Source organism: Palaemon carinicauda, chromosome 4 (genome assembly GCF_036898095.1).
Source record: "Palaemon carinicauda isolate YSFRI2023 chromosome 4, ASM3689809v2, whole genome shotgun sequence".
Taxonomy (NCBI): Eukaryota; Metazoa; Arthropoda; class Malacostraca; order Decapoda; family Palaemonidae; genus Palaemon; species Palaemon carinicauda.
This window is the reverse complement of record NC_090728.1, coordinates 188,426,930-188,451,547: the sequence shown is the minus strand read 5'-3', so window position 1 is coordinate 188,451,547 and position 24,618 is coordinate 188,426,930. Positions and strand designations below refer to the sequence as shown.

The 24,618-nt window shown below is 37.1% G+C and overlaps 1 protein-coding gene across 14 annotated transcripts in view; it reads right to left on the bottom strand.

Annotated features, from left to right (window-relative positions):
- The window catches only part of Syp (Syncrip), a 205,956-nt gene that overhangs the window by 112,710 nt on the left and 68,628 nt on the right, over positions 1-24,618 (bottom strand). For all 14 annotated transcript variants that reach the window (XM_068372908.1, XM_068372918.1, XM_068372919.1 and 11 more), the window contains exon 11: positions 7,245-7,277. In XM_068372908.1, coding sequence (XP_068229009.1) covers positions 7,245-7,277 — 33 coding nt within the window. The remainder of the gene's footprint in view (positions 1-7,244; positions 7,278-24,618) is intronic.

Genomic DNA, 24,618 nt, shown 5'->3' with positions numbered 1-24,618 from the left:
TGTAGAGAGAGAGAGAGAGAGAGAGAGAGAGAGAGAGAGAGAGAGAGAGATTCTGTTGCCTCACCTTACTTGTGACACGTGCTCCCATTGAACTAAAATCATTTACTTGATAATTCTGGCTTTTGATATTTCAGGGTATTGGATAGGAAATGAGTATTCAGTCTTACATGTCAAAATACAAAATACAGCATAGAATGTCAATGAATAGAAATAATTACAGTAGGCCAAGTTCTACTTGCGTAAGCAATCAATACTAACATGAAATATTATTTTGTAGAGAATATAGTCGAAAAAATAAGGACGAAAGCAAGAAAATAATAAATCTTGTTGTCTGTTATCTTGTCTACAGCTATCAGTATTACTGATATTAAGGAAATTTCCCAAGATCTGTGAAATGCAAGTAAATGATGGTGGAATTCAGAAATTTATAACAAAATAAGGGGAAGTTTTATATGGATTGACATTTTCAAGTACAGTATTACCTATAGCATGGAGATAGTTTGGTGGGATTTTAAATATTCCTTTGTAATGGAATTCCACCCCAACAGCAACTCTCAAGCAGGAGGGGGAGGGGAGACAACTATGTCTCATTTCAGAAAATACTTCCTTTGGGATTTGATCATGAATGCCAACATAGAAATACACTAAATTACCCCTTATATAGCCATGAATAAAGATTATAATTGGAAGTATCTCGGTTGGTAGTGGGGTGACGTGAGGATAGCTACGCCTGAAAGTAAGGGTGGGGGAGTAATGCCTCGTGTACAGAATGTTACTATTGGCTAAAGTGTGATGTGACTATGCATGGTAATATTCAAGCGCACTAAAGTAGCTCTTACACAATTAGGAATAGACTAGAATCCGTCTACAACGGTTGGTTGAGGAAAAAAGGAAGGGCTAACATCAAGGGGAGAATCCTATTTTTTTTTTTTATTATTATTATTATATCCTTAGGTTTCCTATGCAACGATGTGTTGTTCTCTTTGGTAAGATAACTGAATGATTTCAACTTCCATATGGTTTATATTTGTAAATGACGTACCTGATACCTGGCAAGTTTTGATGTACACTGCAAGTCATCATAGAAAATGAGTTAATTTCTGAAACCATCATTCAGTTACTTCTTATGCATATAGAATAAGATTCTTCATAATTTCTATCATAGTTTACATTCGGATATTCCCAGACTGTACCATCCTGTACGTCATACTAGGTATTCAGTTTATTTTAAGTCTAGCCTTCTCTATCATAAATATCAATACTACACTGTATTCCAAGTTTTTCTAGCAGTGATCATATTGTGGAATGATCTTCCCAATCGAGTAGTTTTAAATCAGTGAAATCTCAGAAGTTCAAATATATGAGAGAGAGAGAGAGAGAGAGAGAGAGAGAGAGAGAGAAAGTATGTGTGTGTGTGTCTTGCCCTCTCTTATCATAAAGATCAATACTACACAGTATTCTAAAAAAAATTTCTAGCTGTGATCATATTGTGGAATTATCTTTCTAATCGGGTAGTTATATCAGTGAAATTTCAGTTCAAACGAGAGAGAGAGAGAGAGAGAGAGAGAGAGAGAGAGAGAGAGAGATTTTATGTCGACTTTCCCACCAAAGCGAGAGAGACTATCTTTCTCTCGTTGCAAATCTAATAAAGTTCACGATAAAAACACAGCCTATCATAAAGACCTGTATAACTTTTAAAAAGAGGTAGGACTACAATCTGTGGAAAATACCATTCTATACAACACATATTCCCTAACCCAACACAGTGTTTCTTTTTACGTCACAGAGAGAGAGAAGAGAGAGAGAGAGAGAGAGAGAGAGAGAGAGAGAGAGAGAATATCATACCTTGGCTTTAATTGGCAGTTTATGCAAATTTCTACCTTACAACTCTCCCAAATGCGTGTATTTAGTATTGATTATTAATGTTATTGGTTATAGTGAGAATGGCAAGATTCAGCAATCTTGGCTGACACATATGGTACATAGGCCATGGTGGAGTATTTCAGGGGAAGAAAAAAAAAATTTGATCTTAATGGATAATAGTATAACAAATCTCAAGTTCATTTATATTTTCCTAACTATACAAACCCGAGTCTTTTAATAGGAGTATGTTTTCAGCATGGCTGGAACTCGACTGTTAAAATTTACGAGGTGTCGGACTGGTGGATGGCTCTTCAGCCAGTACACTGAGTAGCAACTAAGATTTTCCCCTAGGCCTTGAGGGGTGGTTGAGATGGGAAGTGAAACTTAAAGGAATCTGATCTGTATGGTCAGGAAAAACACAAATTACTTTTAAAAGCTGTGATTTCTTCCTACAAAAATACAAACCCTATTCATTTAATAAGACTTATCATTAAAGGGTAAGAGGCTGGTTTACAATACCAGGATGATAGAGGTGCGGCAGTGTTGATTTCTACCACCTCCCAACACTTTCAAGAATAAATTCTCATAGGTTGGGCTAGGTTTCCATCTGCTGACAGACTGTCAGGGAAGAATCCCTCCAATGTATTGTTAATAAGGCGTGTCTACATATTCTATCCATTATCCCCCGGTGGAGGTAAGTGGAGATACTGCTAAAACTGACTTATACAGAACAGTTACTCAGTATGGAAGCTCACCCACATCAACATTGGATCCAGCAAATAATGGAACGATTGCGACATCCAAAGAGGAAAAGGGGCTAAGTAAGCCCAAAAACCTACTGCGCAACTAGCACAGGTCACAATGAAAAAGAATATAAAAACTTGTGGGTATACTTCCATGAATAATGGGCTATAAAGGTTGCCTGGCACTTCCAGATTCTGGCCTCTAGTATTTGCGCCACTGAAAGACTCCTCCTGAAGACTAAGGTACATCCAATATTTTGCCTTTGCGAGATTGTGTCTGGGATAGTCTTCTCGTGGGAATGCATGTTGATTGCTTCCATGAAGCCACTACAAAACAGCATTTTAGGATATCATTCCTTTCATACTGATAGAATAATTGTGGTGTCTTCCCCCATGAAATAGGTAGGTAGGTAATTTTTGCCCCACTAGTCTATTTATGGGGAAAAAGGAAGAAAGATTGAGATTGAAGTCCTAGCTGCTTGGATCCTGGGTTCTTGCCGCAAACTACTGAACCAAGAAGATGGAGATTATTTTCCATTCTTCAAATTGGCTAGTGACAGGAAAATAACTATGGATTTCCTCCCAGCTTTGCCTGGGCTAAAGAGTTCAAGCAGGTCTGACCAAGAGAAATGTCTCCAGGTGGCTTTACATCTTAGGAGGTAAAGATTGTGGACCGACTGGCAAACCGGACCCTGGTCTTCTCAAGAGCCTAGTCAACTCTTGAAGAGTCAACGTCTGAATCAAAGACGAACACTTTAATCAAGGACTGAGCGATATCTATGCAGCAGAAATTGAGGAGCTTCGCTGATGAAGGAAGAGAGAAAACAGCTAATCTAAGTACCATTCATTGTCGCTACTAAGAAGCGATCAGGGTCCTTCTGCATCTAACGTCTTCAATGGACTGTTGCGAAATCGAAGAGAAAGGGAAAAAGGGGCAGAAAGGACTAAGGGTCTAAGATTCCCTGAGAGGTTGGAAGGAGTCTTCAAACTTTGCCGACAATCTATGACTGGGAGAATCATGAAATTTTTCAATCCTAATGCATGGAAAACAGGTCGAGTGATGGTGCAAAACTAGGTTTTAACCTATAACTCTAAGATGGCACTGTTGCCTGTGCGTGTTGCTTGAGAAGTTTGCAAATGGGACCCCTTTGTAAATTTGGGTAACCACGAAAACGTTATCAGACATCATTAATATCAAGAGCTTTATCAAGCCCTTTGGGAAACTTGCTAAGTAGAAGTGCAGCAAGTATTCCCTTAGGTTGAAAAACAGGTACGATCTTTCTGTCGATCCCATCCTCTAAACGGGATGAAATTCTGGGGAGTTCATCATGCAACTGCCACGGATAGATGGCCCCGTGCATGTATTCCTGTTGGCACTAAACCAGAAGGTAGGGGGAGCTCTGGTTGAGCACCAGTAAAACTTAATGAACTCTTAAGTGCAACCATTGGGAGGTGGTAGTGTGGAATTAACCTTCTCATTGATGGGTAAGTCTCTGAAGGCATTATCTTTATTGCTTCATGAGGCAGTTATGTTTATAGGGTTCCCATGATTGTTTACCAGGCAAAATTGGCAAGCAGGTCTGGAATATTATGACACTCTTCAGGCTGATTGGAATGTAGTCACTCGAATAAACTGCAGGTCATTGAATTCCATGATCCTTTCTGCCTTGCCTCCTATCCCTCATACCTGTAAGGCAAGGACACAGAGAAGCAGATGGAGTGCCGTCTGTGCTTTTCCAGGTGAGGAAAAGCCTGGACAAGCCGACCTTAGCCTGTAGGTTGGCGGTTTCTTTCTCAGTGCTTGCTAAAGATGTGATGAGGATCTTGGAATAGTATCCTTGAAGGGCCTGGGTCCTTAGCATTAACTGATTGGTGAATGAGAAGACCTGTTTATGCTCCCTTCCACCAATACCTCCTGATGCTTCTCATTGAGCCCCTCTTGTACTAATGCATTCGGGATAGGACATACAATACTTCCTTGTTTGGCAAAACAGGAGGTAATAGTGTTTCAGGGTTTCAAATGGCTCATGGGGTATCTGAATGTGAATCAAAAAGGCTTCGTTCTTGGCGTTCAATTGGATCAAATCTATGTATTTCCACGTACTTGGGCTTTGACAAACTTTGCGTCATAGTGCAGTGCCATCTAACCCAGATGTAGCTTGAAGGCTGGCCATGAAAGTAGATTCCATGGCTTTAGACTCAGTTGTCAGGATGCTGTATTCTTGTGCTAGAGTCTCTATCCAGATCCTTATTGTAAGGGTGGACTTTTCTGATTCAACTAATTAGGGAGAGTATCTACAAAACGATCAAGAACTAAGATGCTACCATTCATTATCATAGAAAAAAAAAAAGTCATTACTCAGCGGCAGTCAAAATTTGAGAAGAAAACACTAGGAAATTTGGGTATAGAGGATCCTTGCGACAACTGCGGCAAGATGTGGCATCTCAGTACTCGTACATGTGTCGAGATCAGTATTGAGGAGTCACTTTCACCAACGTCTCATGGGCAACTGAGAAGGAAGAACATGGCATCTGTGAAACGCAGATCATGTATTGGACTTTGAGTAAGGGAAAATCTCAATCAAGTAATATCAGCGAATCAAAGGAGAGGGACAAGGGAGTCTGTCAATGTTCTGACCAGGAGCATTCATGAATGGTGTCATATGAAATACAGTTCTGGAAGCATGAGATCCCCTACTTCTTATGGAATACTGTACAGGGGAGGGGTTTGAATACAGCACTGCTCCTCACATAAAACTATGCAGAGGGAAGGCTAAAGTCTAAAGCACAAATGCGAGGTTGGTTGTCTTGTGCTTCAGTGAACTCTTCCTATTCCTCTTCCACAGTATGAGTGGTGTGAAAGAACAAGCTATAGGAACAGGCGAGATGGAGTAATCGCAAACAGATGAGGTGGCACTCCTTCAGAAGTGCAAGAGCACATAATAGCATGCTACTATAATACATAGTAGTTCAAAATCTCCTTGTCTCTTACTTCGTCCTTGGTGAATAATTGGGCCACACTGTCACTTCCACGGGGAGAAAAATGGTACGATTCTTTCATATGTAACTCCTATCAATCAGTGTTAATAAATACTGGTCTAAAATATGACAAAGCGGGGAAGAAGAGTAGAGGTTCTTCTAACCGACAATGTGCTTTAAATCCAACGAATGCGTGAATCTGTTGTTCGCTCCAAGAGCGAAGGTGCGGCAGAGATGGAAGTATGCAATGATGTTTTATTACTTTGTTCCACGACATTGCCATTACCAGTAAACACTAGCAGGGAAATAAACAGCAACAAAAATGCTGTTAGCGGGAACAAAAAATTATATCGACAGGTTACACAGAAACTGACAGTCAGCTATAGTTACCAGACAAATGCAAAACCACCTTCTTCCTTAAATTCATTCCCTCACACCTAAGAAACTGCTAACCATAGACTAGAAAAGAAATTAAATATTAAAACAGCCAGTTGATGGCACCAGAAGTGTGTAATCTGCAGGGAGTCAAAAACAGTAGCTACTCGGTATACTGGCTGGAGGGCAGGGGTTCCTTATCATCAGCCAGCAACTACCAACACATCGTTATAAGTTTTAAAAGCCATTTTCCCGCCATGCTGAAAACATACTCCTATTAAAGGACTGGGGTTTGTATTTGTGTAGGAACAAATGACGGACTTTGTGAGAATTACAACCAGGCCTTCCTTGATTTTGTATGTATAACCTTCCATAGCATATGCCCATGTTGGAGAATATTAAGCTTAATTGCTTTGATTCTATCATGATAATGAAGTTGAGGTTTCTGTGCTAATGTAGTTTAACAAGATAAGGAGATGCTGCAAGGCATATTAAAATATATTCTCAAGCTCCATGGCAGCTACTTATGAATTGAATTTTTTGCACCTTTGTCTATAAGAGTCTTGCATGTAAGTCGTTTAGTTCACCTTGGCTAGGAACTTGAAAATAAAGTGTCATCTGAATGAAGGAAATAATTTTAACGACCCCCCCTCGCCAACTGTATTCTCTACGCAAGATAAACCCCACTATCTGGACAATTCTCAAAACTTCTCACAGTATTATTGAATGTTACATGTTTAATAGCTGACATAATTGCTATCAATGTTATTTAACGTAACGGCGGCGGTGAGGCAAGTCTGATTTGAATTGTTGCTTGCAGAGTACTATACAATATATATATATATACACATATATATATATATATATATATGAGAGAGAGAGAGAGAGAGAGAGAGAGAGAGAGAGAAATTTTGTGAAGATATAAACACAGCATATCATATAGACCTTCCCTATAACTTTTAAAAGGAGTAAAAGGAGATAAGACTACAATCTATGGTAAATACCATTCTACCATTCTATACAACACATATTACCTAACCCCTTGGAGAGAGAGAGAGAGAGAGAGAGAGAGAGAGAGAGAGAGAGAGAGAGAGAGAGAGAGAGAGAGAGAGAGAGAGAGAGAGAGAGAGAATGAATTATGTCCACTATTTCCCCCAAGCGAGAGAGACACTATCTTTCTTCCATTGCAAATCTAACAAGTTCAATGCCTGAAGTAAGCATCAAAATTATTGATTACATTTAAATCTAAACATCAAAAAAAAATTTCAATTTTCTCAACAATACCTTATTCCAGTGTGTTGATCTGTCTCTGCAATCCTGCAATGCATTTAAATAGTTTTACAATTTCAAAATGGCAATATTACAAGTTCTACATAAAATACATAACAGTAACAATTAAAAGCTATAAATTTTCAAGAAAATATCTATATACTGTACATTATATATATTGGTGCAATTCATATACAGTATACAATTGGTACAAGATAAAAAAATATAATACTAGACTAATATATCATGGTTACTAAAGCATACGACAGATAACAGCACATTTATAAAGGATAAAGATATTGCGTGCTATCGTTTCCCTATGATGAAACTACAAGCTCTATTACTTTCCTGAAGATAAAATTTACTAATGTTTGCTGCTGTTCACTGTTTTAAAACTACCCTTTTTTATTGGATTATAGATCGATGAGTTAAGGCTACATAGCCAGTTATATGTAATATGTTGGAAAAATACTTTTGCTTAATTAGGGCAATATCAAGAAAAAGTTGATCTTTTTGTTTTCTTACTAGACATTTATAAAAATATTCCCCAACTTCCTACTGCTTTCAATTAAGTAGTTTTATCTGTTTGCCAGTCATATACTGTTTATTGTTCACTGCTAATCTACAAAATTTATAGGAAAAGCATGTGGTTTGAGTAATGTATAATGCTGTTCCCAAAAAAAAAAAAACACATTTCATAGTGACAGACACAGAACAAACTCATATATACTTTTTTTTTTCTTTTCTAACAAACTCAACTGTATAAATTTAATCTACAAGCATGTATATAAGTCTCATTAAATACAATAAAATCATTAAATGATCTATCCATTTTATGTGTGGTACCTCAGAATGCATCCACTCTAAAATACAGTACATACCGTATAGAACATGTCTGTTGTCCGAGATAAGAATTGCGTGATAGAACTTGTACGGGTCAAAATGAGCTATGTGGACGTGCACAACATTGTTTGCGCTCAATACAAAATCAAAAGCTTCAACTACGCCTGTAACTCTTACTCAGTATGTAACCATGAAAATTCAGTTATAACTGATTATAACTGAATTTTCAAGTAGTTTTGTTATATTTTCACAAGATCATATTAATATCATTATTATTATTATTATTATTATTATTATTGCTTGCTAAACTACAACCCTAGTTGGAAAAGCAAGATGCTATAAGCCCAGGGGCCCCACCAGGGAAAATAGCCCAGTGAGGAAAGGAAAAAAAGGAAATTAAATATTTTAAGAGGAGTAACAACATTAAAATAAATATCTCCTATAAAACTACAAAAACTTCAACAAAACAAAGAGACAAATAAGATAAGAGTGTGGTCGAGTGTACCCTCAAGCAAGGGATCTCTAACCCAAGACAGTGGAAGACCATGGTACAGAGGTTATGGCACTACTCAAGACTAGAGAACAATGGTTTGATTTTGGAGTGTCCTTCTCCTAGAAGAGCTGCTTGCCATAGCAAGAGAGTCTCTTCTACCCTTACAAAGAGGAAAGTGGCCACTGAACAATTACAGTGCAGTAGCCCCCGGAGTGAAGAAGAATTGTTTGGTAATCTGTGTTGTCAGGTGTATGAGGACAGAGGAAAATACGTAAAGAATAGGCCAGACTATTTTGTGTGTATGTAGGCAAAGGGAAAATGAATCGTAACCAGAGAGAAGGATCCAATGTAGTACTGTCTGGCCAGTCAAAAGATCCCAAACTCTCTAGCGGTAGTATCTCAACGGGTGGCTGGTGAATTCATAAAATATGGTGAGCGAGGAAAACCAAAAAAATGGTCAGGATCCCTATGGATGTGGAAAAGAGATGCTGAGAAATATAAAGGTGGAATGCATGTCTGGGAATTACAGGAGCCAAGAGGGTATATATTGTGTGGTCCCATGTCTCTAAAGACAAAGCAGGGTGAATTCTCTCCAAGCTCTGAGGAGGAGGAAGAGCTAATGGGAAGACCCCTACTTCACTAATCGAGGACAAGGTCGCAAAATGGTTGGATGTCCAACATTTTGAAAAAGAAGTCCCATCCCAAAATGAGGCATAATGATATTAATAACAATAATGTCACAGTTTTGAAACAACCTTAAGAGAATGAGTCAGAAGTAAAGTTCACTAAATAGGTTTTATTATGTTAAACTTAGTGGGCCCCACCTAATTCAATTAAGGGGAAAACAAAATTTGTTTGATTGGAAGGGAACTATCCTTCCAACCAATAACATCTCAACCTCTTGCCCTCCATCCCTAATCTTTAAAGGCATTCTTTTCTAAGCAAGCTAAAATGAGGTTAACTTTTTAAACATTTTCTAATGACTTTCAGTATCTATGGATTTTAGTATCAATTACTGTAGCGCTGTATGCATATGCCTATTTTATGGTAGTAGGTTGGCCAGGACACGAGCCACCCGTTAAGATACTACCGCTAGAGGTATTGGGCCCTCTAACTGGCCAGACAGTACTACATTCCATCCCTATCGCTGGTTACAACTCACTTTTCCTTTGCCTACATATATACTGATTAGTCTGACCCATTCTTTCCACTTTCTCTTCAGTCCTCAACACCTGACATCACTGAGATTACCAAATAGTTATTCATTGCTCTAGGGGTTAACAACTGCACTGTAATTGTTCAGTGGCTACTCTTCTCTTAGTCAGGGTAGAAGAGACTCTTTAGCTTTGGTAAGCAGTTCTTCTAGAAGGACACTCACATCAAACAAATTGTTTTTTGTCTTGGGTAGTGCCATAGCCTCTGTACCACGGTCTTCCACTGTCTTGGGGTAGAGTTCTCTTGCTTGAGGGTACACTCAGACACAATTATTTCAATCTCATTTCTCTTCCTCTTATTTCAGTAAGTTTTAATTTTTAAATATGAAAGATCTATTTTAGTGTCATTATTATTCTTAAAATATTTTAATTGTTCATTCATTACTTCTCTTGGAGTTTACTTATTTCCTTTCCTCACTGAGATATTTTCCCATTAAAGCCCTAGGGCTTATGGCATTCTGCTTTCCCAACTAGGGTTGTAATTAAGCTAGTAATAATAACTTCCCTTTGAATGTAGACATATAAAATCTTAGAGCCTTCCCATTTATCTTGGATGCTACCAAGTTTTCTTTTTCAGCCTATCACAGTAGGGAAGTTCATACAAACTGACTACAGGGTACACCTTTTTTGTGAAATAATGTAGTATTCTATTCCTTCATGTCAGTCAATTTGCCCATAGTTAGTTGGGTGCGGTCTCCATACTAGGGAAGTTCATACAAACTGACTACACCTTTTTTGTGAAATTATGTAGCATTCTATTCCTTCAAGTCGGTCAATTTGCCCATAGTTAGTTGAGTGCGGTCTCCATACTGCCAAGCAATTGCATACTGAATATGCTCTTTAGTGTCACTGAAAGTGTGAGCCTGATGACATTATCTAGTTTCAAAAATGCTCTTGGGATATTCATGGACTGTTTTCTAAAGTTGACTTTGGCTCTGGCTCTATCAATGTGATCAGACCACATTAAAAACATTGGATGTACTGATTCCAAGATATTTTACATATTCAATTATCATAATGGCTTTCCCTTCAGGAACATGACACTAAATAGAGTTTCCTGACTTCCTACCAATGTGTGCTCAAATTTACTTTCTTTAAAATCATATTAAAGATCCTTCTAAGGGGATGCAAGTGCTATAGGGCCATATGACTTTGGGAGAGAGCATATCTGTATGATGGAAAAATAAATGCATTAATAAATTGCATTATTCGTTACTGATTCAATGATCTTTGTAACACTTCAAGGAAGTGGTCTGGGGCCCCTTTCAGCATTAATTCTAATTACAGAACAGTTAATTGATTATTAACCCATCACATTTGAGGGAAGTACTGTAATAATTTTGGGTATTCACTGGTTTTCTTGCACCATCACATTTCAAGTTGGTGCATTTCTATCCATATTCCTACCATATGCCTCGCTTGCATCATGCCATTCCATGCTAATTTTAACCTTTTAATAAATTTTGCGATAATTACTGATCTTTAACAAGTGATTTGAGAATACTAGGCTTACCAAACTTGTGACTTAGCTTGATATTGACAACACCAACAACATGGGATGATTCATAATACCTTCTTAGCTGTTTTTCTTTGTCAGTTAACCCATCTAACCCTTTTGAGAATATACACAGCAAATTAAAAGTTCAGCAACAAAACTTATTATATGGGTCCCTCTTTTTGATGCTCTGATCACTAAAGGAAAATTTGGCAACCATTAGCAACTCATAAAAAAAAGATATGAAATTACAGGCTTAACCTGTAGTAGGTTGGCCAGGGCCACCAGCAGTCCGTTGAGATACTACCGCTAGAGAGTTATGGGGTACTTTGACTGGTCAGACAGTACTACAGTGGATCCTTCTCTCGGGTTACGGTTCTTTCCCTTTGCCTACACATACACCAAATAGTCTGGCCTATTCTTTACAGATTCTCCTGTCCTCATACACTAGACAACACTGAGATTACCTAACAATTCTTCACCCAAGGGGTTAACTACTGCACTGGAATTGTTCCGTGGCTACTTTCCTCTTGGTAAGGGTAGAAGAGACTCTTTGGCTATGGTAAGCAGCTCTTCTAGGACACTCCAAAATCAAACCATTGTTCTCTAGTCTTGGGTAGTGCCATAACCTCTGTACCATGGTCTTCCACTGTCTTGGGTTAGAGTTCTCTTGCTTGAGGGTGCACTTAGGCACACTATTCTATCTAATTTCTCCTCCTCCTGTTTTGTTTAAGTTTTTATTGTTTATATAGGAAATATTTATTTTAATGTAGTTACTGTTCTTAAAATATTTTATTTTTCCTTGTTTCCTTTCCTCACTGGGCTATTCTCCCTGTTGGGGCCCCTGGGCTTATGGCATCCTGCTTTTCCAACTAGGGTTGTAGCTTAGCAATTAATAATAATAAAAATAATAACAGTACTTGCTTTTCGTTTGTATCACCGTGGAAATAATACAACTGAAATCACTTGATGAATCTACACAGTATTTTTCTATGATAAAAACAACTTTACTATGAGTAAGGCATTGAAGCAGTTTGACTGAAGTTATAACTATTTTTTATCGATGGAGATATACTATACAGTATAAATATACATATATAAATTTTTTTAATATTATTTATACATACTTAATAACTGTTATCGTACAGTCTGCACTATTTCCCTATTTATGCTGAATTTACCACATAATTACAAGTGAAAATTAAATTAGTAGCTGGTGCAAATGTGGCATTTTTTACGTTAGGACATTTTAATAAAGCATATAAGGGATTTTGACGAGGGAAAAATGTATTTCTGGGCGAGGGATCTATTTCTAAGGTATAAATACTGCTAAATATACCAGAGAAAAAAGTTGCATGGAATGCCAGGAATAAACCAAGCTCGCTCACTCTAATAGAGTGTCGGTATAGTAACTGGGGCATGTTAGAACCACTACCAGAGGTCCCTTGCCAATTAGTCCTTTCCTTCCTCAATATCCCCTGATACTACGAGGTGCCGTTCTACATCCGACTACTGCGCATTCATTTTTTACAATGCCTTTAAAAGTACAGTATTTTCTTCCCTACACATAGCTTTGGGCTATGCATGGTCTCGATTGTAGTTGAAGGTAAGGGGCAGATCGTCGTTACCTAACAAACTCGAATTATTGATTCTTTGGCGAGCCTACCATACTAGCATTAATAGATAAATTACTATTTCATGTATTTCATTGTAACTTTTTCTAAGAAACATTGGTGGTTACTGTTTATATAAGTTTAATTCCATTTACAAAGACCAAGTTTACAAACAATTAGAATAGCGCCAACGTTATCCCTGCGTGTCATAAGAAGCGACTAAAAGGGACGGGACGAGGGGGCTGGGAACTCCTCTTCTGTATTTACAATCCTGTGAGACATCATCAAAGAGGTGGAGCTAGGGGGAGAGTAACTGCTCCCCCCACTCTAGTTTTGGGGTGTTTGAATGTGCGTGGATGTAGTCCGATAGAGAGTAAAAGATGTGAGATTGGAAGTATGTTTAGGAATAAAAGGATGGATACATTGGCCTTGTATGAGACAAAGATAAAAGGGAAGGGTGAAGTGATGTTTGGTGAAATGTCTGGTAGAGTGTCTGGGATTGAAAGGGGAAGAGCGAGAGAGGGTGTGGCTTTATTGCTGAGTGAATGGATGACAGGTAAAGTAGTGGAATGGAAGGAGATATCATCTAGGTTAATGCGGGTAAGGGTTAGGTTGGGTAGGGTATGTTGGGCTTTTGTCAGTGCATATGGGCCAGGTTGTGAGAGAAGTGAAGAAGAGCGGAATGAGTTCTGGAATGAATTAACTAGGTGTGTAGAAGGACTGGGTAGAAGGATTTATGTAGTTGTCATGGGTGACTTAAATGCTAGAGTTGGCGCCGGAGAGGTAGAAGGTGTCATTGGGAAGTATGGCGTACCAGGTGAAAATGAGAGTGGTGAGAGACTGGTAGATATGTGTGTTGAACAAGAGATGGTGATAAGTTCCAGCTTTTTCAAAAAGAAAGATAAAAACAAGTATACATGGGTAAGAGTGGCAAATGGAAGAGTGGTAGAAAGGGCATTAATGGATTATGTGTTGATAACAAAAAGAATGTTTGGAAGATTGAAAGACGTGCACGTGTTTAGGGGTATGGCTAACGGTATGTCTGCTCATTTTTTGGTGGAAGGAAAATTAGCTGTAGCAAAAGAGTGGGGGTTGAAGAGCTAATAAAACCGGGGGTAAAAAGCAAATATCAAGAAAGGTTGAAAATGGCATATGACGAAGTGAAAGTAAGAGAAACTGGTAATTTAGAGGAGTGGAAGTTAGTAAAAGAAAATTTTGTTGGGATTGCAAGTGATGTGTGTGGCAAGAAAGTTGTTGGAGGCAGCATGAGGAAGGGCAGTGGATGGTGGAATGAAGGAGTGAAGGTAAAAGTGGAAGAGAAAAAGAGGGCTTTTGAAGAATGGCTGCAGAGTAATAGTGTAGAGAAGTATGAAAAATATAGAGAAAATGTGGATGTAAAGCGCAGGGTAAGTGAGGCAAAGAGGGTAGCTGACCTGAGGTGGGGTCAGGGATTGGGTCATTAATATGAAGAGAATAAGAAGTTTTGGAAAGAAGTGAAGAGAGTAAGGAAGGCTGGCTCAAGAATTGAAGAGTGTGTGAAAGATGGAAATGGATGGTTGTTAAAAGGAGAGGAGGGAAGGAAAAGGTGGGCGGAATATTTTGAAAGTTTACTGAATGTTGAGGATAATAGGGAGGCAGATATAATTGCTGTTGCAGATGTTGGGGTGCCAGTGATGGGAGATGAGAATGAGAGCGAGATTACAAGAGAGGAAGTGAGGAGAGCACTAAATGAAACGAGAGTAGAAACAGCATCTGGTATGGATGGTGTGAGAGCTGAGATGTTGAAGGAGGGGGGTGTGACTACTTGAATGGTTGGTGAGATTGTTTAATATGTGTTTTGTGTTGTCAATGGTACCAGTAGATTGGGTTTGTGCATGTATTGTACCACTATATAAGGGTAAGGGAGATGTGCATGAGTGTTGTAATTCAAGGGGTATTAGTTTATTGAGAGTTGTTGGAAAAGTGTATGGTAGAGTACTGATCAATAGGATTAAGTATAAAACAGAGAATGCAATCTTAGAAGTACAGGGTGGTTTGAGAAGAGGTAGGGGTTGTATGAATCAGATTTTTACAGTTAGGCAGATATGCGAGAAATATTTAGCAAAAGGTAAGGAGGTGTATGTTGCGTTTATGGATCTAGAGTTGATAAGAGTTGATAGGGAAGCAATGTGGAATGTGATGAAGTTATATGGAGTTACAGTAGTGGAAGGTTGTTGCAAGCAGTGAAAAATTCCTACAAAGGTAGTAAAGCATGTGTTAAGATAGGAAATGAAGTGAGCGATTGGTTTCCGGTGAGAGTGGGGCTGAGACAGGGATGTGTGATGTCGCCGTGGTTGCTTAACTTTTATGTTGGTGGAGCAGTAAGAGAGCTGAATGCTCGAGTGCTTGGACGTGGATTGAAACTGGTAGACGAGAATGACTATGAATGGGAGGTAAATCAGTTGTTGTTTGCGGATGATACTGTACTGGTTGCAGACGCGGAAGAGAAGCTTGGCCGATTAGTGACAGAATTTGGAAGGGTGTGTGAGAGAAGGAAATTGCGAGTTAATGTGGGTAAGAGTAAGGTTATGAGATGTACGAGAAGGGAAGATGGTGCGAGGTTGAATGTCATGTTGAATGGAGAGTTACTTGAGAAGGTGGATCCATTTAGGTACTTGGGGTCTGTTGTTGCAGCAAATGGTGGAGTGGAAGCAGATGTACGTTAGTGAGTGAATGAAGGATGCAAAGTGTTGGGGGGAGTTAAGGAAGTAGTAAAAAATAGAGGGTTGGGCATGAATGTAAAGAGAGTTCTATATGAAAAAGTGATTGTACCAACTGTGATGTATGGATCGGAGTTGTGGGGAATGAAAGTGACAGAGAGACAGAAATTGAATGTGTTTGAGATGAAGTGTCTAATGAGTATGGCTAGTGTTTCTCGAGTAGATAGGGTTAGGAACGAAGTGGTGAAGGAGAGAACGGGTGTAAGAAATGAGTTAGCAGCTTAAGTGGATATGAATGTGTTGAGGTGGTTTGGCCATGTTGAGAGAATGGAAAATGGCTGTCTGCTAAAGAAGGTGGTGAATGCAAGAGTTGATGGGAGAAGTAGAAGAGGAAGGCCAAGGTTTGGGTGGATGGATGGAGTGAAGAAAGCTCTGGGTGATAGGAGGATAGATGTGAGAGAGGCAAGAGAGCGTGCTAGAAATAAGAATGAATGGCGAGCGATTGTGACGCAGTTCCGGTAGGCCCTGCTGCTTCCTCCGGTGCCTTAGATGACCGCGGAGGTAGAAGCAATAGGGGATTCAGCGTTATGAAGCTTCATCTGTGGTGGATAATGGGGGAGGGTGGGCTGTGGCACCCTAGCAGTACCAGTCGAACTCAGTTGAGTCCCTTATCAGGCTGGGAGGAACGTAGAAAGGAGAGGTCCCCTTTTTTGTTTCATTTGTTTGATGTCGGCTATCCCCCAAAATTGGGGGAAGTGCCTTGGTATATGTATGTAAGTTAGTTTACAAATAAGGTTAGGTATGTTTATTTGTTAAAGTTTTGATAAAATTTTTGGCTTTTAATACCACTTCCTGAGTGAGGTGACTAAACTCCTTTTGTAATAAAAACTAGACAAATTGAAGAAAATGCTTCACTAGCTAGTTAGTACTAAACTGTATGTTAAGAATATAGATACTGCCTCTTAAAGCGGAACCCTCACAAACATACCGGTACATCTCTAAGTTTGTTTGTTTCCACTGTGTCATTTAGTAACTGTAAGAGGGCCATTTACATCAAATATCATCATCGATGTAGGACACAAGTTTTGTATCATCATCTATGATTGAACGTGAGGTGAATAGTGGTTGGATAATAGTCTTGCAATTATGGATGAAAAAGTGGATTTCAGCCTCTGATTTATGGTCCCATTAAGTGTGTTTAAGACCATTTCTTATGTTTTTATCTATCTTCCATTGGGAATTACATACTGTATACTTATCAGACCATTTCAAGGCTGGACTTTTTATTAAATTTTCCAAGCTATATTTTTGTTATCAGGCTGTTGTTCTAGGTTGGCCAAGTCATAATTGGGTAATTAATTACAACACCACGCTCTCCATTTACTCCAAAATAATGCAATCCTGCAGTTCTCATCTTCTTGCACAACAATTAGGTGGTTATTTAAATTCTGGGAAAGCAATAATTAGCAAGATATGTTGAAGAAGGGAGAAGGGGTTATAAAAAGAAAATAGCTGTGTTTCCTCACTAAACAACTTGGAACTGACATGTCAACATAGTCAACCAAACAGAATTCGTGATGCCAGCGTACATAAACAGAAGTTCGGGATGCCAGCGTACATTTGATATACTGTATATTAAAAATATACTTAATCAAAAATTTGAGTGATTACTCAAAAGTGTCACTATATATAAACTGCATATTTTATGGACACTTTTGAGTAAACACTCAATTTTTGATTAAGTATATTTTGAATATACAGTATATCAAATGTACTCTGGCATCACGAACTTCTGTTTATGTACGCTGGCATCACGAATTCTATTTGGTTGACTATGTTAACATGTCAGTTCCAAGTCGTTTAGTGAGGAAACAGAGTTTTTTTCTTTTTATAACCCTTTCCCCTTCCTCAACATATCTTGCTAATTATTGCTTTCCCAGAATTTAAATAACCACCTAATTACTGTGCAAGAAGATGAGAACTGCAGGATTGCATTATTTTGGAGTAAATGGAGCGAGGTGTTGTAAAAAAAATTACCCATAATTGATATACATATACAGTAGACGAATAATGAAATAATAAAGAGGTTGAGAGATTTTACCATAATTATGTTTCCTCTAATCATGAGTCATGGAATGGCCTAATAAAGGGACTCCATTTTGTGCACTTTTTAAAATTAACAGAAATTGTTAGATCTGACTTCGGAATTACATGGAGTTCACAGATTAAAAAAAAAAAAGAAGAAAATACACCCAGAACCATTAATCTGATTCACTCAACAGGATACCCAGACTTTCTAATTTTTAAAAATATGTGCATTAGTTGTTTAAGTTATAGAGGCAGTCAGTACGAAGGGCTAAGTATGAATTTCAGCTGGATTTAATTTTAGGTCTAAAGCCAATTTGATTTTTTTTACTGGTTGTAAATTTTTAACAAATATCACCTTGATCTTGTATATAACAACAATTCATAACTATCACATGCCTATCCAAAATCATACTTAGCTTTCATCAATTCAACTTAGGACATTGATGTAATTCTTAAGTCATTCTCAGAATCCATGACAACTGTTTTAATCATTTATTATGATTTTACTAACGAGCTGATTTTGCTAATGAGTTGACTGTAAAATAATCAGAATTGACGAATTTAAGGGTTTTGAATTGGGCTCAGCTATGTTTTCAGCTATTTTTCAAGAGTAAATACCCTACAGTTGCATTACTGTATGAGGCAAAAGTTTAAAGGGGCCAGCAAGACAGAAAAACATTAAAGGAAGTAAAGTACAGGAATAGAACTTGGATGCAGCAGGGGGGGGGGGGGGGCAGGGAAGCTGCAAAGACCCTCCAATAACGCCTACATCGCAATGCGAGAGGTTCACTGATGGCACTAATACCCTTCAGGGTATAAGTGCCATCAGTGTACCATCATCCTCCTCCAGGTGCCATATATATCCCCCATGGATTTCGGCCTTTAGCCCCACCCGCACATCTCTTCACGAAAATAGATGGAATGGTTACTATTTTGTATTTCAACTCATAATCATCAAATGCGAATGTTATTCTGAGTAAAAAGTAGAAATAAGATAAAAATATGCTAAAAAAAGCATTTGACAATTCTATGTCTTGATACACACGTGTACACTTAAAGTCAGTATAAAATTTAATAACGTGAAAATGCATAGTATTGTGTGACCATGAAGAGCACTAATACAGTACTACAAGCATAACAAATTTCCTTTTATTGAGTACTTTGAATCTGACTGATAAGCTTAGACTCCAGTACATAGGTTGGGTTCAATTACTGGAACAGGTTTCTTTCCCAAACCACCTCCAAATAACACAAGTGCATCCCAATGAACTCCATTCTTATACTATATTACCAAGAGCAAGAAAAAAATCTGAACTTTATGATACAAAAGGAAAAACCATTTTATGCCCACTAAAGAGTAAATTTGCATGTCTATTTTAATCTGATATTGGATTCATGAAGCAAAAATAAATGGTGTCGATACAGAATGTAAAAGGATATGATTTTGGTGTTAGATATACAAATACATGTTTTAGGAGCATAACCGAAAAAAACCCTTGTTGATTTAATGTTTTTTGTAAGGCTTTGGACATTGATACATTTTAAGGTTACAGTAACAGCTAAACTATACTATTTTCACACATCAAATTGGTTTAGATTCATATGTTATGTTATTTTGGAACCAAAGCACATCTTCAGAGAAATATAATGGATTTTCCCTTCAATCAGACTTCGCTGTGGCGTTTGTCATCATTATGCTTTTTCAAAAATACAAACACAACATAACAAAGGACTTGCAATAAGAGCGTTAAATTTCTTCTTTGACATGCCATACATTATTTCAATTGAAAAATGTTATTACCAGAATTTACAGTATATGAACTGGATATGCACAGTTAGTGTTAACAATATCATGTACAGCCACACTTTGCTTGCTTATTCTTAAATGTCAAATTTTTTTTTTTTTTTAAGTTTTTTTCATTACCATTCCCGAAGAACTTGGTTAATTTAATAATTTTCATTAAATTATAGAAAAGCTTTTGGCAAAACAAATTTTAAAAATTGCAAGTCCTTTGCTCAAATAAAAAAAAATATGAAAAAAAAAAAAAATTGATACCACTTACCTTTCCCGCATTTGTTTTGAATAAACTTTATAACTAGATTTCATACTGCAAGGTCAAACTAATTTCTTTAAATTTTCATCAACCAATTCAATTTTAAACCTTTTTAGTAGCATGAGTAGATAAAACTACAATAACACATCAATTGAGGGGGGGGGGGGGGGTGAGTCAAAAATTATACCCAGAAGCTAGCTGTATCAGATGGCCTGTATGCAACCAAGTATTGCCGACAAGAGTTGATATATTGGAGTCATTCGGTTATTCATATAGTTATATGAGGGGATTTCTTAGCCAGTGTGTTTGAACGGGACATTTACTATGTTCTTGTTCAGGTAAATATAACCCCTAAGTAAGAATAGTGTATGGTATAACAAGAATTTAAAGAACACAGGGCTATGCCTAGTGTTATCAATTACTGTAATAAATTACACTTAGTATATACCCTTTTCATCTAGAATCAAATCGAAATGACTAGGAATATATGCAGTTATTTCCTACATTACCAAATTTCTTCTGGACTTATAATCAGCCACAGATTAATCTTGCCTCCCTACCCAAGGGTTCCATAATCCAGTCATTATATCCTACTTGACCCACACACCCACAAGCTTCCCAGAAGCAACAGACCATTCAGGCACTGGACGCCTTACTCTATAATCAATCTACTGCCACTTTCCCCTCACGATCAGTTCTACACGGTAATTGTAGTTGTGTAAAGGGTAGTTGCAGCATTAAGTGCATTTTACTGCTCAATCAAAGCTTTGCATAGGGGTTTTATTCTCTTTTCCCACTTAAATTACTGGTGGACATCAAAAACTTTTTCTGGTGGACATCAAAAACTTTTTCTGATGGACATCAAAAACTTTTTCTGGTGGACATCAAAAACTTTTTCTGATGGACATCAAAAACTTTTTCTGGTGGACATCAAAAACTTTTTCTGGTGGACATCAAAAACTTTTTCTGGTGGACATCAAAAAAATTTTTCTGGTGGACATCAAAAACTTTTTTTCAGGTCTGGTCACTCAACTGATATGGTGTCAAACCCCTTTTTTATGCTTTCACAGTTAAATATGCAAAACAATGGCTTTAATATGTTTACCCTTTATGACCTGGCATGGAAATGCGGTGATATTTATGCCACATCTACACAATATTACAACTCAAGTCAAGATCTATAAATAAAATCTGGGAAAGTAGCAATGTCTCAATGTACTAATTGTTATAAGTTATTCCAGTTTCATTATAGTATGCCGAAACTCATGTAATAATAGTTACCTATTTAATGAAAACAAAATCTTATCTTTAACATAAAAAAATTCTTAATATCCTTTCAAACAAAATCACCGTTGAGCAAGTCTCAAGCGTTTAGATTGGATTTATGAATTTAGCCCATAAGACTTCACCCCAAGGTCTGGGAGGTCATTCAGCATCCATGAGCTATGGGGGTAAGGGGAGAAACCCTGGAGTTGGACTAAGCAGTAAAACTTAACAAGGTTGGACAGTATGATGGATTAAAGGAAGCAGGAACAAAGGTATACTTTTAGGTTAAAAATTAAATGCAGTTAGGGATGGAAGGACACTGCAAAATCAATTTGGTCTAAGCATTTACTACTGCTCATTCGTGAATTGACTTTGTTCGTGTCTTAATTTATTATGTAAAAAAAATTATCAGAAATGAATAAATCTTTATTTCATCTACTATAGTGTTCCTTAGGGCTTTTTCATTATTATCCATCACAAAGGTAAACATGAATAAACTGTTTCAATTTGCTTTAAATTCCCATAGCCTTTTCAAACATTTTACACTTAGTGCAATGATTCAGGTTCAATTCCTATTAAAAATAATTCAAATGCAGCACAGTGACATTGCTCTTCTTTACTCCCTAATAATTATTGAAAAGTAAAGCTGATAAATTGTTGACCAGGCTGACATGAGTCTTTTTATAGTTTATATATGACATATCTGTTTTGGACGTTGTTGATAGTTTATAAATGACATATCTATTTTGACGTTGTTACTGTTTTTAGAATGATTTATTGTTAATTTGTTCTCCTCATTTAATCATTTTCTCATTTCCTTTCCTCACTGAGCTATTTTTCCCTATTGGAGCCCTTGGGCTTATAGCATCTTGCTTTTCCAACTAGGGTTGTAGCTTTGCTAGTAATAATAATAATAATTATAAAATGTTGCGCTCTTGACTCAGTAGTGGCAACGGGAGAATTTATGAAGTATTTGCTTGTTTGTTAAAATGCTCAAGTTCAGAAGGAAATAGCCATTTCGGTAGTACAGTCATAGCTCTCTTCACGAAAGAATCTGCTTACGAAATTTTCATGTTGCAAAACGAAATGCGAATATTCTATGACTCGCTGCGAAAAATGTTTCAGGTTAAGAAAAGAGATTTGCCAGCCAGGCCAAGAATAAAATAGACACCCATTAAAAAAATAAGAAAATGGGTTTACACAATAGAAAATGTAGCTATAGTCTATAGTAGGGGTAGCTATAATAGAGTACATATGGTACTGTATATTTTGTATATGTACATCATTGTACTGTATGTATTGCATTATTTTCCATTTATTATTACATGTTCTAATAACTACTTAATTTACAAGTATTAATATTTAGTTTAGGTATATTGAATGGTTCAAATGTACTTTGGTTGCACAGTATTTCATTGTGGTTATACTGTGGCGTTTTGTAGGGTTTGGAACGAATTGGGCGATTTACATGTAAAATGTGACTCACATGAAAAAATCACGTTACGAAAGCCACTACAGAACGAATTAATTTCGTGTTGCGAAGCATTCCTGTATTTCACAACCAGTGCATGTGTACGTGAATTACACTTATTAAAATCATTGCTATGATATCTGACTTTGAAATCAAATGAATAGAGGCATTATGTATTGGTTCATCAGGTAAAATATAAGAAATTGTCTCACTTATATTCAAGTATAGTTTATCAACTGGATAAACATACAAAGAGGTAAACAGTTCCACAAATAAAATGCAAAAGAGCATAGGATGAAGTAACTTTACACAAAAACTACAGTACCTATTTTGACGAAACTTGGTAGTTATATTGGGTATGGCAAATCTGGTAACATTTTGGATAAAGTACATCAAAATACAAGTATGCAACAGTACTTTGAAAAAAATCGCAATGTTAAGTAAATGGCAATATTTTGTTAAGTTTACTTTTTGTTTGTGAACATTACACAAAAAATACAGAAAAAAATTAACCAAAACTTGGTGGACATGTCGGGTATCACCGAAGGACAAATCCATCAGATTTTGAATACAATACACCAATAACAGATATGTAGTGGAGTTAAAAAGAAGAAAAAAAAAATGCTTAGCGTGGCAAACACATACTCTCTACTGAGTACCCTTCTATGTTGAGAATGTTTTCAGAGACCAAGCTAACTGTTTGAAACAATCAGAGTCCAAGCTAACTGTTTGAAACAATCAGAGTCCAAGCTAACTGTTTGAAACAATCAGAGTCCAAGCTAACTGTTTAAAACAATCAGAGTCCAAGCTAACTGTTTGAAACAATCAGAGTCCAAGCTAACTGTTTGAAACAATCAGAGTCCAAGCTAACTGTTTGAAACAATCAGAGTCCAAGCTAACTGTTTGAAACAATCAGAGTCCAAGCTAACTGTTTGAAACAATTCACTACAGTTCTATCAACAATTTTGGGTGATAGCATTTTTGCTGTTTGGCTCAAGTACTACTGGGCATGTGATTACATGCTTAAAGATCCCTGAGTTTTTCCAGGTATCTTTGGTATGAGTGCAGGAGAATACCCTGACCCAACTGCAGAGTTAATTCTAAGAATGCACATATCTTTTCCAATACTTGCCTCCACTGACGAAGTTGGAAGGTGGTTATGTTTTCGCCCATTTGTGTGTGTGTATTTGTTTGTGAACAATTTTCTGGCCACAATTTTAATTGCAGAGTAATGAAACTTTCAGGGTTTAATTTTGCTGTAAAAAGCTGGAAAGGATTAATTTTTGAAAGATCAAGGTCAAAGGTCAAGCAAAATGTCCAATTCAGGTAATCAGCCGTAAGTTTATCATTGTCACAGACTTGAAACCTGGTTTATATTTGAGTGTATGAAAATCCACGCCAACTAATACATTTAAGGGGTTTATATTTGAGTGTATGAAAATGCACACCAACTAATACATGTTAAGGTCAAAGGTCAAGATCGAGGCAAAAGGTTAAGAAATAAGCTGCCACGACCGAGGTCTGCACTCTACTGAGTGCCCCTCTAGCTTTCTCTGTTATTCCCATTATTTTGAAGTGTTGTAAGCTCGTTCCCACTTGCATAAAAAAAGAAAAAAATTAATTAGATTTTCTACATTCAGGTCAGAAGACGAGTATATGGAGTATTGACTGTTTAAATGGTTCGATTAAGAGATCCATTAACTTTAGAAAGCGTAATTTACAAACTATGAATTGGAATTTTGGAAATTCAGGTTATTCCATTTGTAGCTATTTTTATGTCAAAATATTTTATTTTAACTTCATTACTTCTTATATCGACTCTTTAATTCATTATTTCCTTTCCTCACTGGGCTATTTTTTCCCTGTTGAAGCCCTTGGGCTTATAGCATTTTACTTTTCCAACTAGGGTTGTAGCTTAGCTAGTAGTAATAATAATAATAATAATAATAATAATAATAATAATAATAGTAATAATAATAATAACAACAACAACAACAGTAAGAAAACGTCTAAATTTAATTATACAAATACGCTTTTAGTGAAAATGATTTAGTCCTTAATGTACATTCCTACACGCAAGTCCAGCCTGCACAAATCCCCTTTCTGACCTGGGTACATATTTCCAAGGAAAGCTATCTATCTTAGTATTCTAT